Source organism: Carassius auratus, chromosome 28, assembly GCF_003368295.1.
Source record: "Carassius auratus strain Wakin chromosome 28, ASM336829v1, whole genome shotgun sequence".
Lineage (NCBI taxonomy): Eukaryota > Metazoa > Chordata > Actinopteri > Cypriniformes > Cyprinidae > Carassius > Carassius auratus.
In genome coordinates this window covers 17934036-17953515 of record NC_039270.1, presented here as the reverse complement: position 1 = coordinate 17953515, position 19480 = coordinate 17934036, and the positions used below count along the sequence as shown (strand labels likewise).

Below are 19480 nucleotides of genomic sequence, written 5' to 3'. Positions count from 1 at the left end.
GCAAGTAACTTCATTGCCCTTTTTATCGAAATTGGCCTTCTTTTCGCTCACTTCATTTGGCTTGCTCAGCTAAATACATCTGTAGGCGCGCATTTCTCCATTTCAAAGTGCTCGTGCAGTTGCCATCCTGACGCATCTTTCATTGCTAAGCATCCATCAGCTGCAATATCCATTACAGCAAGGACATTTAAGTAATTGATTTCCACCACCGAAAAACCCTTGCTGTAACTCTGCTACAAGATTTATTTACGAAGAAAAGTAAAAAACTCTGCAGTGTTTTGGTGCACCCCGTTTTTCAAAAACAAACGGGTATTTTCACCCTGAAAGAAGCTGATTAAGTTTGGTTCTTGTCACATGAGCTGGTGCGCTCTTGCGGCATTCTGAAAAGTTGAGACGTTTTTAACTAGAGCGCGCATACCGCATTTGAAAAAACGAAATTGAGCACACAAAAAGACGTGGTATGTAAATGGCCCCTTTATCGAGCTCCTTCATAGGTCAAATGTTTACTTTCGGTTAACGGTTAAACAGTCAATATAAGTATCCCTAACTGGCATATAAACATAATATAACATACAAAATTAATTAATTTTAAGCCACACAAAGTCAACATGTTGGTATTTCCCCCTCTGAAACAGCCATAAGATAAAGGTTTATTGATCTTTGAAAAGGTGTACCTGCATTTTTATGCCATTATCATTATATTAGTTGAAACTAGTCTTAGAATGACGATATTATCGTTTATCGCAATCATTTCTTGGACAATTTATCGTTCAGCAAAATTTGTTATCATGACAGGCCTACACACAGGTTGCTACAAAGACTCCTGAGAGCACAAGATCTGAATATGTTTTATTCGTATGACTGAGTAGAGAAGATAATCAGATGAAACTCTTCACAGGACTAGCAGTGATAGGGCTTCTAGCTAGTGTGAACACTCTCATGTCTTTTCAGGTTTCCTAAAATACTGAATCTCTTGTCACAGTGTGAACACTGGTAAGGTTTTTCTCCGGTGTGAACGGTCTGGTGCTGTTTCAGTGCAGAAAGTGTAAAGAAAGTCTTTCCGCACTCAGAGCAAGTATGATCCTTCACACCGCTGTGTCTTTTCAGGTGTTTTTTTAAACAATCCATATATTTAAAGCTCTTTGCACACAAATAACACACGTAAGGCCTCTCCTCTGAATGTGTTTTCATGTGGTGCCTCAGGTTATCTGGCCTAAAAAACCTTTTACTGCACTGGTCACAGTTATAGATCCTGTCTCTAGAATGATGGAGCAGATGTAATTTGAAAACACTTAAGATTCTGAAACTCTTCCCGCACTGTTCACAGGTGTGCAGGTTTTCTCCTGTGTGGATCTTTATATGATCATTAAGTAGCTGTTTTCGTGTGAACTTCTTCCCGCAGTGATCACACGAGTGCGGTTTCTCTCCAGTGTGGATTCTCATGTGTTGATGAAGGCGGTGTTTTTGTCCGAATCTCTTTCCACACTGACTGCATGTGTGCGGTTTATCTTCACCCTCTCCAGCGTGGATTCTCATGTGTATATTGAGGTTTCCTTTATGTCTGAACTTCCTCCCGCACTGATCACACGTGTACGGCATCTCTCCGGTGTGGATTTTCATGTGAATATTCAGGTTTCCTGTATTTCTGAACTTCTTCCCACAGTGATGACATGTGTGTGGCTTCTCTCCAGTGTGGATTTTCATGTGATCATTCAGGTTTCCTGTATTTCTGAACTTCTTCCCACAGAGATCACATGTGTGTGGGTTCTCTTCAGTGTGGTTTCTCCTGTGTTGATCGAGGAGGTGTTTTTGTCTGAATCTCTTTCCACACTGACTGCATGTGTGCGGTTTATCTAAACTCTCTCCAGCGTGGATTCTCATGTGTGCATTGAGGTTTCCTCTATGTATGAACTTCCTCCCGCACTGATCACACATGAATGACTTCTCTCCAGTGTGGATTTTCATGTGAATATTCAGGTTTCCTGTATTTCTGAACTTCTTCCCACAGTGATGACATGTGTGTGGCTTCTCGTCAGTGTGGATTTTCATGTGTTGATTGAGTCTGTGTTTTTCTCTGAATCTCTTGCCACACTGACTGCATGTGTGCGGTTTATCTTCAGTGGTTTTACTCTCTCCAGCGTGGATTCTCATGTGTATATTGAGGTTTCCTTTTTGTCTGAATTTCCCCCCGCACTGATCACACATGTACGGCATCTCTCCAGTGTGGATTTTCATGTGAATATTCAGGTTTTCTTTAATTCTGAACTTCTTCCCACAGTGATGACATGTGTGTGGCTTCTCTCCAGTGTGGATTTTCTTGTGACTGGCAAGGTTTGCTTTTTTACTGAAAGTCTTCCCACAGTGATCACATGCGTGTGGCTTCTCTCCAGTGTGGATTTTCTTGTGTCTGGCAAGGTTTGCTTTTTGACTGAAAGTCTTCTCGCAGAGATCACATGCGTGTGGCTTCTCGTCAGTGTGGATTTTCTTGTGTCTGGCAAGGTATGCTTTTTGACTGAAAGTCTTCTCGCAGAGATCACATGCGTGTGGCTTCTCGTCAGTGTGGATTTTCTTGTGTGTGGCAAGGTTTGCTTTTTGACTGAAAGTCTTCTCGCAGAGATCACATGCGTACGGCTTCATTCCACTTTTACATTTTATGTGAAGATTAAGACTTTCTTCGGATGTGAAAATCTCTCCACACTGAGGGCAAATTAAGCATATTTTGGGTCTTGTTTCCCACGAGGGACTCAAGGATGTTTCATCAGTTTCGATGTCATGATGTTTCTTCTTTGCTTCAATCACTTCTTCTATCTCCTTGATCCCTTCCATCAGGTCTAAATGAAATAAAATATAATAATTTTCATTAAATCATACAAAATGGCAAGAAGACCAAATATAAAGGGAAAATGGGAACACTGACACATTAGCAAGAAGTATGATCATTTTGATGGATTCATTTGAACGCTGTATGCCGATCATTGGATTATTATTTTTAATAACATTACAAACCCAATTCCAAAAATGTTGGGACACTACAAATTGTAAAAAAAGGAATGGAATAATTTACAAATCTCATAAATTTTACAATAGAATATAGATAACATATCAAATGTTGAAAGGGAGACATTTTGAAATGTTATGCCAAATATAGGCTCATTTTGGATATCATGAGAGCTACACATTACAAAAAAGTTGGGACAGATAGCAATAAGAGGTCGCAAAAGTTAAATGTACATATTAAGGAACAGCTGGAGGACCAATTTGCAACTTATTAGGTCAATTGGCAACATGATTGGGTATAAAAAGAGCCTCTCAGAGTGGCAGGGTCTCTCAGAAGTCAAGACGGGCAGAGGATCACCAATGGGCTAGTTGCATATCTCCGCCATCTTGGATTTCCGGTCTTGCGAGTGTGTGCGTAGGTATTTCCGGTTGTGCTTAAAGTCAGTGCAGAGAACCAGAGAAGTCCAAATATTACCTTCTATATGTTTACTGGATTTATAATATCACTTCATATGCAAATAAGATATACACTGCTATTATCACTATACTACAAATGTTAACTGAGCCAGTGGATTTGAAACCTGTATGTTTCGGTCCGGTGAATGAATTAAATACACTAATGTTCACTACTGTTCACGAAATGAAAGTTGAACTCATGGTGTGTATACACAGCTATATAATGTATTTTATCTTACCAAATATGTAAATGTACAAATTACTTATTTCTCGAAGATGTTTGCATTGTTATTATTATTTTTTATATTAAATATTTACCTCGTGAGACGTGGGCTGCGATTTATCTTCAGAAGTATCCATTTATCAATTGTACACATACATCAGTCTGTTTCATCGTTATTTTCACAAGATTATTTTACACAGTAAAAAATACGTGACTAATTTTAATATCTGTTTAATCTGATAATTAATGCAAAACAATAACAATGGCTACTCGTAGACAGATAATGATTTATGCTGCAGATCTTTCACAAAACAAATAAACAGATAAAAACACACATGAATGCAAACAGCGATCTTTTATTTAAGGCAAACCTACCATAATTATATTACGTTTAATTGTACAGTTAGTTATAAATTATATCAAATAAAGTTAATAAAACACTTTATCAGAAATCTCTGTGCGTCTTGTTTGACAGTCAGAAACATTTCTCTTACATAACAGAACAAAACCAGCTCTTCGAAAATGAAAAGTATTGCATATTTGAGAGGTTTGTGTTTGAAAAAAGAAATCCCTGTGGACCTGAACTGACGCTGATCCGCATAATCAACAGAAGAATAAAGCAATCTCCGCGTTGTATCTTGATGAATTTCCACACAGAGGTACGCAAAATATAGGGAGGATGTTTCCCCATGTTTTTGATATACCACTATCGGCTGTTAAATTTGAAAATCTTTAATTATATACATCTAGCCAAGTTTCGTATGTAAGTTTCCCTTACAGTCAATGCGAGCGTCGCAAGACCGGAAATAAGTACGCACACACTCGCGTCGCTGAAGCTCACCGGCGCCATCTTGTGCACCTAGCCCATTCCCCCAATACTGCGACAAAAAATAGTGGAGCAATATCAGAAAGGAGTTTCTCAGAGAAAAATTGAAAAGAGTTTGAAGGTATCATCTACAGTGCATAATATCATCCAAAGTCTCTGTGTGTAAGGGTCAAGGCCGGAAAACCATACTGGATGCCTGTGATCTTCAGGCCCTTAGCACTGCATCACATACAGGAATGCTACTGTAATGGTAATCATATCATGGGCTCAGGAATGCTGGCCATTCGCCATTGCTGGCTAAAACTCTATTGGTCCAAAAATAAGCCATATCTAAACTTGATCCAGATGCGCAGATGTTTTCTCTGGGCCAAGGCTCATTTAAAATGGACTGTGGCAAAGTGGAAAACTGTTCTGTGGTCAGACGAATCAAAATTTGAAGTTCTTTTTGGAAAACTAGGAAGCCATGTCATCTGGACTAAAGAGGACAAGGACAACTCAAGTTGTTATCAGCACTCAGTTCAGACGCCTGCATTTTCTAACATAACAATGCCAGACCACATACTGCATCAATTACAACATCAAGGCTGCGTAGAAGAAGGATCCGGGTACTGAAATTGCCAGCCTGCAGTCCAGATCTTTCACCCATAGAAAACATTTGGTGCATCATAAAGAGGAAGATGTGACAAAGAAGACCTAAGACAGTTGAGCAACTATAAGCCTGTATTAGACAAGAATGGGACAATATTCCTCTTCCTAAACTTGAGCAACTTGTCTCCTCAGTCCCCAGACGTTTGCAGACTGTTATAAAAAAGAAGGGGGGATGCCAAGTGGTAAACACGGCCTTGTCCCAACATTTTTAAGATGTGTTATCTTATTTCCCCATAAAAATGATGCATTTTCTTAGTTTAAACATTTGATATATCATCTATGTTGTATTCTGAATAAAATATTGACATTTGAAACTTCAAATGTTTTTATTCACAATTTGTACAGTGTCCCAACTTTTATGGAATCGGGTTTGTATTTGCCCTGATGCTCCAGTACAGAAGAGTTTAATCAATCAATTATTGACCAAGTACATGAAAACAGTGTTTAGAACAGTAAGCATATAGAGCAAACACCATCAGCTAGGACGGTGCAATTTAATTTTAATATGCAAATAACACATTTACAAATATATTTTAAAATATTTTATTTAAATGTACAAGGATGTGTAAAAATACAACTGACATTTTCTAGATGTACAAATGTGTCAATTCATGTTCATATCAAAACGCACAAATACAGTTCATAGCTGTGGCCTAACGGTTAGAGTTGGACCTGTAACCCAAAAGTCGCAGGTTTGAGTCTCTGTGCTGGCAGAAGTTGTAGGTGGTGGGGAGTTAATGAACAGCACTCTCTTCCACCCTCAATACTCATGGCTGAAGTGCCCTTGAGCAAGGCACTGAACCCCCAGTTGCTCTCACTGGATCTATAGCTGCCCACTGCTCCAGTAGGTGAATGTTACGACTTTCAAATAAAATGAACACAACATATAATAATAAAAATATATATACTAGCTGCTAGACCTATTGATGATCAATAAAATAAAAGTTTTTCACTGATTAATAAACACAAAGTTTTTAAGGAGGAGACAGTGTGAAGAAGGAACTATTAAACACTGTGTGTTACAAAAACTCTCAAATGGGAGCAGAGGGCTTTAGGTAGTAGATGTCATATACAAAGAAATGTTTGAAACACAGATCGACTGCTTGTAGTATCATCTCCTGTTCCATCGCCTCCCGTTTAAAATAATAAAAACTTGGAGTTTTCCTTGTCACCAAGCACCAGGACATGTGGATTCTGGCTTGTCTCGTGATTCATGTACAGCACTAATTAGTGCCAACCTTAAAAGAATTTTAAAAAAAAAGTTCAGTTAACATGCATTGTGATGATATTTCATTGATACACTCACTTTACAAATTAGTGAATACGAATGAGTTAAAAGTTATAGCGAATTGTGATAATTCACACAAGAATTTCTTTTGTTCAACGTGTGGCTTATACAAAATAAAGGTGATTCGATCACACAGGGCACTGTAATTTTAATTGTTTCTTTTACTTACAGGTTGAATGTCAATGAAAAACCGCTTCATTTCCGTGTATTATGCGCACACTATTTTTCCATTAGTGTGGTATGGTGCAGATGGCAGAAAGGGTTTTAAAGAGAATGTCTGCACGAAATGCCTTTAAATGACAAAAGTACAGAGAAAGCACAAGTAAAAAAAAAAACTAAGCTTACATTTTTACAGTCTTTGTGGGGAACTACTATCATTTGCACTAAGAGACAGACCAAACCAGTTTTCATTCCCTCCAGAAAATTTGTGGCAATATTTGCAGTTAATGGGAGTCAATTTTACCACCCTTTACCCTTTAACTGATTTGGACTTGTAGGAGGGACAAAAGTACACTGTAAATGAAAGGAAGCTTTGTTGGATGGAATGCAACAATACACTTAATTCACCTCATTTGTCCTTTTTCATAATTTTTGGAAGTCATAGGTATAAGTAAAATTTAAAACTTATGTATCATTAATTTAAATAGGTTACTTACCTTGAAATGTTTAAATTAACATGCAGAAATTATATTGTTGCAAAGTATAAACACATTTAATACAACAGATTTAAAAAAAAACATGTCAATCAATCTAGCTTCAAAAGAGAAACTGCTGTAATTACAGGGTATTCTGATAGATGCGTAATATTCAATATGAATAAACCATAAAAACACTTTTACTGTACAATTAATTAGTGCTGGTGCGCTAAGATGAATATTGCTATTGTTTTACGCTCCCCTCTTGAAGGTTGGTTGTAGGTGTAACGTTATGTAAATTTAGGGCACTGTTATAAATTTTCGCTGAAAAAGCAGATTGCCTCACGACTGCACTCTTTTCTTTCGTCTGGGTTTTTATCTTTTATAACAGAAAATTGAAGTATAAAATAAGTAAAACTCGTCTAAAAAGTTCTGCAGCTAATCTTTTAATGCATTAATGCTGGCGAACAAACAGGAATAGCATTCATTTACAATCGATCTGATGCTTTGGGGGAAACAAACGGACTAAAAAATAATAATTAATGTATCAGACATTACTTAATGTTATAACAGTTATATACATCATACGATTATATTAACAGTTACTTACCCTTCATAATCATGCAGGCTGCCACTGATGTCCACGCCTGAGTCTCTGACTGGACCGTTAAAATTTGAACAGGAGTGAAGCGGGAAACATATTTAACCCAACAGTTGGGTTATAACTAAAAATAACCCAACGACGAACAAAAATGACCCAACAAATTTTAAGATAACCAAACACATTGACCCATTATGTGTAACCCAACGGTTAGGTTAAAAAAAACAACCCTAAGTGTTTTACTGTGTACAAACATTTTTTAGATGAACAGCTAAATTTTTCTCGGAGACACCGCTGTCCAGGAGCATCCCAGAACATCGGAAGCATGGTTTGATGCAGATAATAGCCGGGTTTCCATCCAACTTATAAAATGAATAAATGTGACTAAGATCATTTGATAAAATAAAGTGAGCGCGCCGTCCGTCTGAGGTCATTTACTTTGTTGACTGTTTACCCATCGAAGTGAATGCTTCTTAAATGGTTTTGTGGTGCTCATTGTTGTATTTTAAAACACAATTGCAATATTTTCCAATAACACTATTGGATTAGAAATAAAATGATCGCCGACATAACTGTGACGCTTGTGACTGTGCTGCGCAATCAGTGAACTGCTTCCATCTAGTGATCATTTTTAGGGATCATTTTACCGACTGACTTTTGAGTCTCGTTCAGTAAAATTAACAAATCTATTTTCGAGACATTTCATTAATTTTAGCAAAATATAATAACAATGTTACGTGTTACTTACCCAGCATATCTAGTACTTATGCAGACGTTGATCACACTACAAACAATAAAAAACTAAAATTCTATAAGATACAGAAAAGATTAATTCATTCTTTACCTGTGTCTTCAGTCTGTAATAAGCTCACCTAACCTCTTGTCTAACAAGTCTTCGGGTTCAAGTCCTTCCTTAATCATGTGACAGACCCATACGCTAAACAAGAGCATGGCTCTGCACTAAACCAAAGCAGTCCGAGCTAGGGTTGTGCCGATAGATGATAGTATCGTGTATCGACGATCGTCAGAGATAGACATAAGCAGATTTCTCTGTCGATAATCAAGACGATATTAGGCTCAATCTCCTATTAATGTATTAAATTATAATAACTACTATTTTTATTTTTATTAGGTGGCTCATTATAATTCGGCTATCAAACTGCCCAGCTATTTCACTTCAGCACCACATTTTATACACACACACACACACAAACACACACAGCGAACGCAGGAGGATTAGAGCCTGTAGTCGCTGAAGTGGTCCACTTTGACTCTGATGACTCGTTAAATCCATGAAATGAAAGAGACAGAAAACGAGGAGTTGGTGTCCCACACAGTTAATAGCTGGTACACGACAACTTGCTCTTCTCAAACATGAGAGATTAACTCTTTCTTGGAGTTACAAATAAGACGAAATAATAACAAGGCGACAGAGCGAACTTATCATCCATAGTGGTTCTCACGTAGTCCTTCTCTTAAAGACTGATCACTTATAACACACACTATGTGGTGATGACGTAGAAGGACTTGAGAATCACTATGCATGATAAGTTCGCTCTGTCGCCTTGTTATTATATTCATGAACACCCCACTATAATGTGATGCATGCAAAATACAGAGTTTTGGCCGTTACAAAGTCTCCATCCACAAACAGACATACATCGTCTGCAGATATAATGTATTTCATCAAACTTTAACAAGTAATGTGAACATCCTATATATGTGCAGTATTTTAAAGAGCCCTCACTAACTGAGTTAATGTCAGAGTTATTTTAGAAAGCATCTCATTCTTGTTTCTGTGGCGGTGCGTCTGTCTCGTCATGAGGCGCACGGTCCGGAGCGATGTATGACTGATGCATCAGTTCAATTAAACTTTACTCCAATTATATCAACTTACTTGTTTTGAATACTTTATATTTAACGTGTTTGTTTATGTCCTATATTAGTGTTAAAATGGTGGACTTCAAATCTACTATTGATTTTCACCATTGATTTCCATAGGCTCTCTCTCTCGCGCACCTGTGCAGTTTAAAACACCAAATAGTCATGCTACTACAAGAACAAAGAGTCTCTCTTGCTCCACCCATGCACAATAATATTGTGTTTCGTCGATCTCACGGGCTGATATGACGATTTGAAAGATATTGACCATATCGCCCAACACTAGTCTGAGCCGGAAAGAGAATTGATTAGTTCATCTTTCAGGTCTTTGAGTCGGGTTTGACTTGTTTCTTAATCGCGTGACAGACCCATACGCTATTTCTGTCACTGTGTTTTTGTTACTGTTTCTTCAGGATCTGTGGTGTGTTATTTTATAAATAAATAAAATGCTGTAAATTGCTATAAATAAAATATTTATTATTTTTGAATGTCTATCAAATAAACACTAGGCTATATAATAATACAAGCCTACAATATAAAGTATTTATAGCCTAGTTTTTTCATTTTTAAAAATGTAAATAAAATTAATTAAATTAAAATGGCTTTTCCTAGGCAGACTTGACAAATTGGTCTAATATATGTATAAGATGATTGCTCAAAAAGGACATAATGACATAAATTAAAAGCAAATAACATTTTGAATCCTAAACCAGTAACACTACAGTTCTGTAGTCTAATCTGAAGGGTGAACTCAAAAGACATAAATCATACAACAAGGTCATTTTTGAAGACTAGAATCTACTGTAAAAAAACAAAAACAAACAAACAAAAGTGATTTCGCCATCATATGGGCAAAATTTAAAGCATAACCAACTCTTTATTACCACATTCAGTGTTATGGAAAAGTATCATGACAGAAATTAAAAGCAACAATTTGAAACCAGAAATGCATCACATAACTTTAAGAGTAAATAATAATTATAATAAAAAATAAAAATAATAATAAATACTATGGACCCATTTGTAAGGAAGGTTGTAAATTAAGTAATTACTCTAGCCAACGCTGTCACGTCATGGGACAAAAGAACGAACAACCCGAAAGATGAACTAATCATTTCTCTTTCCGGCTCAGACTGACACAGGTGAATTACTACTAGCAGAACAGAACCTGGGCATTTTTGGGGACTTCCGGTAATGGCGGAGCAGTGCTCAGTCGCAACCACAGAGCGGCTTGCTTAATAACGGTCTTTTTGGCTCCCAACTTGGCTTTTAACTACGTTGGAACTACATTATTGTTGTCGGTGAAATTTTTACACCACATTATGTCAGAACAAAAACAAAATAGGCTGTGGCCCTGCATTGAAGAAGCGAGGAAACAAGGAAAGCCAGCTTTTTTCGTAGGAACCTGTGCCTTCATTGAGGATGTGGAGATCCTTTCAATTGTTTCCTGCTGAACCACACTAAGAATTTGTTGAAAACTTTGATCTCTTACCCTCTCTGTCTGTTGCTACTTTAGAGGGTAAGAAAATTCGGTTCAGGTTACGTTAATGTCTCTTATAGGCTACCTATGGTGGATGGCTATATCTGCATATATGGTTAATTTCCATCCTCTCTCAGGGTTTTGTAATATAATATTTATATTTTATATTAACCCAGTTAGTAATTTGGAAAGAACAGAAGCACTCTGTATTTACTTTAAATGTTCCAACCTCACTTTAAAGAGACCGAAGCTGTTATTGCTCAGGTTGTTTTTTCTGTCATAAAGAGAATTGTTCTTTAACGGTTGATGAAATTACTTTCTTTAAATGCCAGAGGACTACAAAACATTGTTAAAAGAAAAGCCATCTTTATTTTTGGTAAGGACTACAATGCTGATATTATTTTCATCCAAGAAACTCATTCATGTAAAGAGGACGAAAAGTTATGGAAGAGTCAATGGGGAAGAGGACATTTGGTTGACTCACGGATCCAACCACTCAGCAGTAATTTTGGGCGGTGATTTTAATATGGTTATGGATAACCAATTAGACAGGTACCCACCAAAACGTCCTCCAAATTCAAAAAAGTTAATTGACTTTACAAATATGCAGGATCTAATTGATATATGGAGGAAAAAAAATACGTTGTTGAAAACATACACTTGGAGCAATAATAACCACAAATTACAATCCAGGATAGATTTTTGGTTGATTTCGGCTGATTTAGAGCCTTCCATTGAGTCATGCACTGCTTCTTCGGCTGTTCTAACAGACCATGAGGCCACTTCTTTAGCTATTCAGGTTAGCAAGGAACAAAGAGGGAGATTTGCTAGCGGTTACTGGAAATTAAATAATTATTTACTATTTCATGAAGAGCTAAAAATGAAAATGGAACAACTTATCTCAGAACAGTGGGAGGCTGCTAGAAAAGGGAATAATTTTGGGACATCGTGGGAACTTCTCAAATATAAAATTAGAGGAACCTGGTAAGATGTTGGCAAACGAAAAAAATAAATAATGTGACACACCCTAATCAACAATATCAACAAACTTACCGAAAGAGCATTTGAGCCAAGAAGATAATTATACCTTATTAGACTTGAAGAGGGAGGTTTATCGGTAATTGACTTCTCGCTCTTCAATGAGATATTAAAAATAAATTGGATTAAAAGATTTTTGAAATATCCAAACAGTTTATGGAATATTGTGCCAAACTTTATTTTTGAAAAACTTGGTAAAATAACATTCTTGCTTCAATCCCCATACTCCATCAACAGAATGCCAGTAAAACTAACCAACTTCCATAAACAGGCTCTAACTTGTTGGTCTCTTCTATACAAACACAATTTCTCCCCTCACAAATGTTTTATATCGAACAACATGAATATCGTATATAGAAACAAGACTCTCTTTATAGATAACTGGTTTAAACATGATATTCTACTGGTATCCCAATTATTAAATAACTCAAATCAAATTTTTACTTATGACGACTTCACCTGTAAATTTAATTTCCAGCCCCCAAGAAAATAATTTGATATTGTAACCAAAGCTATAACCCAAGGGATCATCACCCTACTTAGAAATGAGACAGTTTTGGATCAATTTAATAAATCTTTCTTCAGCAGTGTTTCAATAAATGGTCTATCGTTTCTAGACAGAAAATTTAACAACAAAGTAATAAAAAACCTTTTATGTGCAAAATCTATCCCTGCCTCCAGACACAAATGGTCCCCTTGTGTGAAAATATTAATTGGAATAAGGCATGGAATAACCCACATAAATGTTTAATTACCAACAAAGTGAAAGAAATATCATTTAAAATTCTTCACCATTATTACCACTGTAACAAAATTATCTGTAAATTCATCCCTACTGTAGACGAAAAATGCAGTTTTGGCTTTATGGAAACAGAAACGCTACACCATTTATTCTATAGTTCTTCATATAGCTCTTCCCATAAAAGGTTTTATTAATTTTTTTATTAAAATTGACTTAAATTATATAGAATGTATTTCTGGAGTAGAGGGTAAATCAGCATCAAAATGTATGAAATACTTATCTGGTTTAACTATATAATTTAACTGATATCTAATGTTTTATACTCTGGCGATGCACTTTTGTTGTTAATTATGTTTGTTTCATTTGTTATATATGTATTTATCTACTGGCAGTTATGTATTTTTATTTATTTATATTTTTACTTTTTTTTTGTATTCATTATGAAGATATGATCTGACAAACAGTGACAACTGTATTTGACAATAAAAAAAGAAAGAAAAAAGAACAGAACCTGTACTGCGCATGCGCGACTGAACGACTCATTAAAAATTCTAAATGAACGAATCGTTCAAGAACGACACATCACTACTTCCATCGGCGCTGCTGCAGCAAAACACACACTGCTGCTCACATCAAACATTTTTATCAGAGTATTATGACCAGTACTCAATTTGATCCTGTTCTGGAAAATGTTTGAGTTAAGAGTTTTTGCATCCCGGTAGATTGTTTCGAAACATCTGGCGTACAGTGCATTAGATTAGAACAGTGAGCACTGTGCGGGTCATTAAAAACAACATTAATATTATTATGTGCTTGTACGGTGTCTTTTGCGACGGCGTCGAAAGCGTCTTATTATATCATTATATTGCATTATATCATATAATCTGACTCCTCACTCCTTCAGTTTAACTGTGTTTCACACACATCTAATGAACTGTTTGAGGAAACACAAACACAAACCTATCTTTTCTTCGATGACCTCCTGCTTGATCCTGCAGGACTCTGCTTCTGCTTCATTCATGATCTCTGTGTGATCTTCAGGAGATGAAAACACTCCAGCGTTCATTCATTCATCAGTCAGAGACTGAGAAGCACACACACACCGAGGGATACACACCTGTCAGAGGCAGAAAAATAATTTACACCTGTGTGAACTCACATGTCGCGCATTACACGGCACTTAGACAGCATTACTTCTCCTCACAGATCACTCTCTCGATCAAGAGACACACACACGAACACAGAAGTCTGACTGAATGTAACAGTGTTCCTCACACCGCTGCTACACGAATATTCCGGTCAGCACACACTCACACATTTAGCAGTGCACCACACGAACGACCCCGTAAAGAACGCCTTTAACGAGTGAAATCTGTAACTGTATGAAATGTGTTTAGTATCAACCGCTTCTCACCTCAGAAGAAAGCCGAGGCGCGACGCGAGATCCTTCTTCTGCTTCGTCGTCTTCTTCTTCTGTTGTTTTAATGGCGGTTGGCAAACCAACTAAAGGTGCATTGTCCGCCACCTATTGGATTGGAGTATGGAGCACTACTTGGTTGGATATGCTTGGTGCAAAAAAAAAAAAAAAAAAAAAAACACAAATTATTAATAATTTATATCTTTTTTACCAGTTCTGTATCCTTTAAAAAAACTTAAATAATTTCTTGTGTATTATATAATTTGGTCCTTCTCCTAATATTTCCTTAAGTGAATAATTTCTTACACCCCTATTTAGTGGCTGGACTAATTCAAGTCTTTCTCTATTGTATGCTTTACATTCTAGTAATATATGATTTACTGTTTCTGTATATCCACATTTTCCGCAATTATCAGTTTCATGTTTACCTATTTTATATAAACTTTGATTTATTGTTGTATGCCCAATATGTAATCTTGTCATTAGCACATCCCTTTTCCTGTTATTAACAGTTGTTCTTTCCACCCCCACATTTCTTTGTATACTATACAGATGTCTTCCTCTTATTTCATTGTCCCATATCCTCTGCCACATCTTTTTCACTTCAGTCCCAATCAGCCCTTTAATTTTAGCTTTACTCATCTGTACTCTTATATTGATCTCAGGATCATTCAATGACTCTTTTGCCAGTCAACTTTCTCATTCCCCTTAACTCCGACATGGGCTGGTACCCACAAAAAACTCACCTTTACTCCTAAGTGCTTTGTGCTATATCACTTCTGTAAAGTTTCATTTAAAATATCTTGTCTTGCTAAAGATGTTCCACTTTCTAAACTTTGCAGAGCTGATAATGAGTCTGTACATATTACAGTACAGTTAGGCTGCTTTTCTTCTATCCATTGTAAGGCCAATGATATAGCTATCAGTTCGGTTGTAAAAACAAATATATGATCTGTTGCTCTTTTTAGTATTTTAATATTGTACTGAGGAATATACACTCCAGCGGCTGCTCTACCTGTTTCTGGATCTTTTGATCCATCTCTGAATATTTGAGTCGTGTCGCTGTATGCTTGATTAATATATTGTTGAACGATTACTTTTAATGGCAAATCTAGTTCGTTCTTATGTATCTCCTCATGTATAAATAGGTCTATTTCTGGCATTGGGTATAACAACAGAAGGAGCTACATCTATCTCAGTTATACCAGTTTCTTTTGCCTCCTTATTTGCTACCCAGCCAAAACTATTTATGTATCCATATTCATACTCCCAACAGGTTTCCAGTACCTTTTTAACTGGATGTCTTTCACCATGTCCTTTTACATTGATCCAGTATCTTCTAGTGGCATTTCTCCCATCTCTACTTGAATAGATGATACTGGAGATGTTCTAAATGCTCCACAGTTGATCCTTAGAGCTTGAGTCTGAATTACCTCAATTTTTTTGAGCCATGTTTCCGATGCAGAGCAGTATATCAGACTACCATAATCTATTGCTGGTCTTATTAATGAGCTATATATTCTTCTTAAAGACTGTCTACTCGCATCCCACTCAACCCCGGCCAAGAACCCTCATTACATTTATTCCTTTTTTACATTTATCTATTAGCTTTTGAATGTGAATACCAAATGTTAAAGTCCAACTACATACCTACAAATTTTTACATTTTAACTTGTTCCAATTTATGACCATACATTTTTGTACTTACTCTAATACTTTTCTTCCTTTTTGTGAAACAAATTACCTGCGTGTTTGCAATTGAGAACCAGAAACCCCACTCATTTGCCCAGTTTTCTCAGAATCAGAATCAGAATGAGCTTTATTGCCAGGTATGTTTACACATACGAGGAATTTGTTTTCGTGACAGAAGCTCCGCAGTACAACAGAATGACAGCGACAAAACATAAAACACATAATTAAAGATTAAAAAATACAAATAAGTAGATAGTGAATAACAATATACAAATTGACAATTGTAGGCAGGTATATTACAAAATTGCAGTTATGTATGTACATGTATATTATGTGCAAAATTTAAGTGTATACTAAGTATGTGTGTTAGATAAATAAGTGTATGTGTGTATAAATATAAAGTGTAGTGTGTTCCACAGTTATTATCAACTGTTCATAAGATGGATTGCCTGAGGGAAGAAACTGGTCCTGTGTCTGGTCGTTCTAGTGCTCAGTGCTCTCTAGCGTTAACCAGATGGCAACAGTTCAAAGAGGGAGTGTGTTGGATGTGAGGGGTCCAGAGTGATTTTGACAGCCCTTTTTCTCACTCTGGATAAGTACAGTTCTACCTTATTTCCTGCCCTCTGCAGACCTTTTACTACAAATAACTAATTTCTTCCCCTTTTCCATAGTGCACCATCACCTGCATACAGTGATCTCCCTATTCCTGTGTCAATTTGTGTATAAATATCATTAATCATAATGTTAAAAATATTAGACTACATATGCTGCTGTTACAAATGGTGTAGTGCTAAACGAAAGACAAAATGCTCGATGAGGATAGAGACCAAAATGAGGAGTGTGGCGAGTGGGGCGGGGCCGAGGGACTTGGGAACAAGGAGTGAGGCCGGCTGAATTGATTGGGAAATCAGCGACACCTGCGCCCCACCGCCGGTCTCGAGTCCCAAGTAGGAGATGGAAGGATATAAAACTGGAGCGACGATAATGAAGGACGAGAGAGGACCAGGCCTGGGCCTTATTTTATGTTTTGGTTTTTATTTGAGCGCACCAGTTGTCCGTGAGGGGCTGGTGCGCTGTTTTGTGTTTATTTTGAATAATGAAAGTTTCATTTTGATTGTCCGCCGGTTCCCGCCTCCTCCTTCCGGATGAATGTACATTATTACAGGGAGTTTACTGGATGACAACGGAGAATACAGACTATACACAACACCATGTTAACTTTACAATAGACATTCACAATACTATAACTTGTTAACATGCACATACAATCACGGACGAGGAGGAACTGAACAGACCGGGTATTTAAACACACAGAAGGTAATGAGGGAACCGGAGACAAGTGGGGAATAATCATTTAACCAAAACAAGGAGGAAGGTGACCAAATAAGGGAACAGAAAGTTCATAAACGTAACAATTCGCCCCCTCCCGGAAAGGTGCGTTCTCGCACCGCAAGAGGAATACCAGTGGAGGGAGGGTGGGGGTTCTGGAGGCGGGCAAGGAGCATACAAGGAGCAGGCGAAGAGGGAGCATGGAGGGAGGTAGGGACCAGGGCGGAGTGGATGGAGGGAGGAGCCCGGAGCAGGAGGAGCAGAAGGCTCAGGCGATGAAAAGGCGGAGGCGGGGTCCTGGAAGACCGTTGTGGAGCTGAGCCGGAGCGACCGAGGATAGAGGTGGAGCCTGACAGAGCTGGAGGGATGGAGTGACGGGGCGAAGCCAGAGGAGTGGAGTCCCAAGGCGGCGGATGGTTGACGACTGACCAAGGCTGGTCTAGGAGGAGGAGAGAGGGGAAGGATGGGAGGAAACACAGGAGGATCAGGGCTGGACGGAACCAGCAGAAGTGGAGCGGGGGAACTGGCAGGTCTAGGAGGAGGTGGGAGAGCGAGGCTGGGAGGGAATACAGGAGACACAGAAAATTCAGAGCTGGGCCGAACCAGCAGAGACACAGGAAATCCAGAGCTGGGCGGAACCAGCGGAGACACAGGAAATCCAGAGCTGGGCGGGGCCAGCGGAGACACAGGAAATTCAGAGATGGGCGGGACCAGCGAAGACACAGGAAATGCAGGGCTGGGCGGAACCAGCTGAGACACAGAAAACTCGGGGCTGGGCGGAACCAGCGGAGACACAGAAAACTCAGGGCTGGGCGGAACCAACGGAGAAACAGAAAATTCAGGGCTGGGCGGAACCAGTGGGAATGGAGCAGAGGAACTGACTAGAGGAAGTAGGAGTGGGAGACTGAGAGGGTATACAGGGGGATCAGGGCTGGACAGAACCAGCGGAGAAACAGGAAAATTAAGGATTACCTCCATAGACCAGTCCATTAGATTCATAAGTTGCTCCATATTCCCCGAGACTGCATACAGCTCACCCTCAGTCGTGGAAGTGTGGCCAGGGCTTTCCTCCAAGCCCTCGATCTCCACTAAGACTTGGAAGTGTTGCCGGCTCACACACCTGGTCAGTCGTGCTCTCGAGGTCCTGCTCCCTATCGGTGAATGGCTCGGGCTCTGCGGCTGTGATGGGCTCTGGCTCCGTGCGGCTTGATGGTGGCTGGCTGGTCTCTAGGTCGGGAGTAGGGCTGGAGATATCCTCTTTGGCGGTGCTGATGGTCCATGAAGATCCATTTTTCTCCAGCACCCACTCCACAAAAGCGGCAAAATCCTCTCGGGTACCGTTTGCTGGTAGGCGTTCATTACACCGCTCGCTCAGGCTGGTGTAGAAGAAGTTGGAGAGCGAGCGGTCGGGGAAGTGGGTGAGGCATGCCAGATTGAGAAAGTCCCTGGTATGGTCCTCCAGCGAACGGTCCAGTTGCTCCAGGCATAGGAGACGGACTGCTGGGATGGCCATTCCGGGAGAGGGAAAAAAAATAAACCAAAAAGAAAAACGCCGTTAACTAAACTATACTGTTGGGTCCGTGATTCTGTTACAAATGGTGTAGTGCTAAACGAAAGACAAAATGCTCGAGGAGGATAGTGATCAAAATGGGGAGTTTACTGGATGATGACGGAGAATACAGACTATACACAACACCAAGTTAACTTTACAATAGACATTCACAATACTATAACTTGTTAACATGCACATACAATCACGGACGAGGAGGAACTGAACAGACCAGGTATTTAAACACAAAGAAGGTAATGAGGGAACTGGAGACAGGTGGGGAATAATCAATTAACCAAAACAAGGAGGAAGGTGACCAAATAAGGGAACAGAAAGTTCATAAACAGCTGCCTTGGGGAGTTCCATTTTCTATAATATATATTTGTTAATATTTTGTCCCAATTCTAACTTGTATTGTCCTATTCAATAAGAAACCCTTGGTCCAATCATACATCTTTCCAGTAATTCCCATTTTATCAAGTTTCATTAATAAACCCTCTTTCCATATCATATCGTATGCCTTCTCAATATCGAAGAACACTCTTTAATTACTTGAGCCTTCCTTATTGCTGCCTCCAGACCAACTACCGAATCCATAGTACTACGGCCCTTCCTAAAACCACTATGGTACAGTGAAAATAACCCCTTTTTCTCAATAAAATATATTAACCTTTACAT

The 19480-nt window shown here is 38.4% G+C and overlaps 1 protein-coding gene and 1 long non-coding RNA gene across 2 annotated transcripts; both read right to left on the bottom strand.

Annotated features, from left to right (window-relative positions):
- Positions 1-834: 834 nt before the first annotated feature.
- LOC113047066 (gastrula zinc finger protein XlCGF57.1-like) lies at positions 835-14322 on the bottom strand. Its single transcript, XM_026208319.1, has 3 exons — positions 14230-14322; positions 13776-13932; positions 835-2831 (listed from the first exon to the last, which is right to left on the bottom strand). Exons 2-3 carry the CDS (start codon positions 13879-13881, stop codon positions 919-921), a joined length of 2019 nt encoding a protein of 672 aa, XP_026064104.1. The 5' UTR covers positions 13882-13932; positions 14230-14322; the 3' UTR covers positions 835-918.
- On the bottom strand, positions 5654-8753 carry LOC113047088 (uncharacterized). The gene is made up of 3 exons (XR_003276202.1): positions 7684-8753; positions 6608-6728; positions 5654-6388 (listed from the first exon to the last, which is right to left on the bottom strand). It is a non-coding gene; the product is annotated as an uncharacterized LOC113047088 (long non-coding RNA).
- Positions 14323-19480: the final 5158 nt, after the last annotated feature.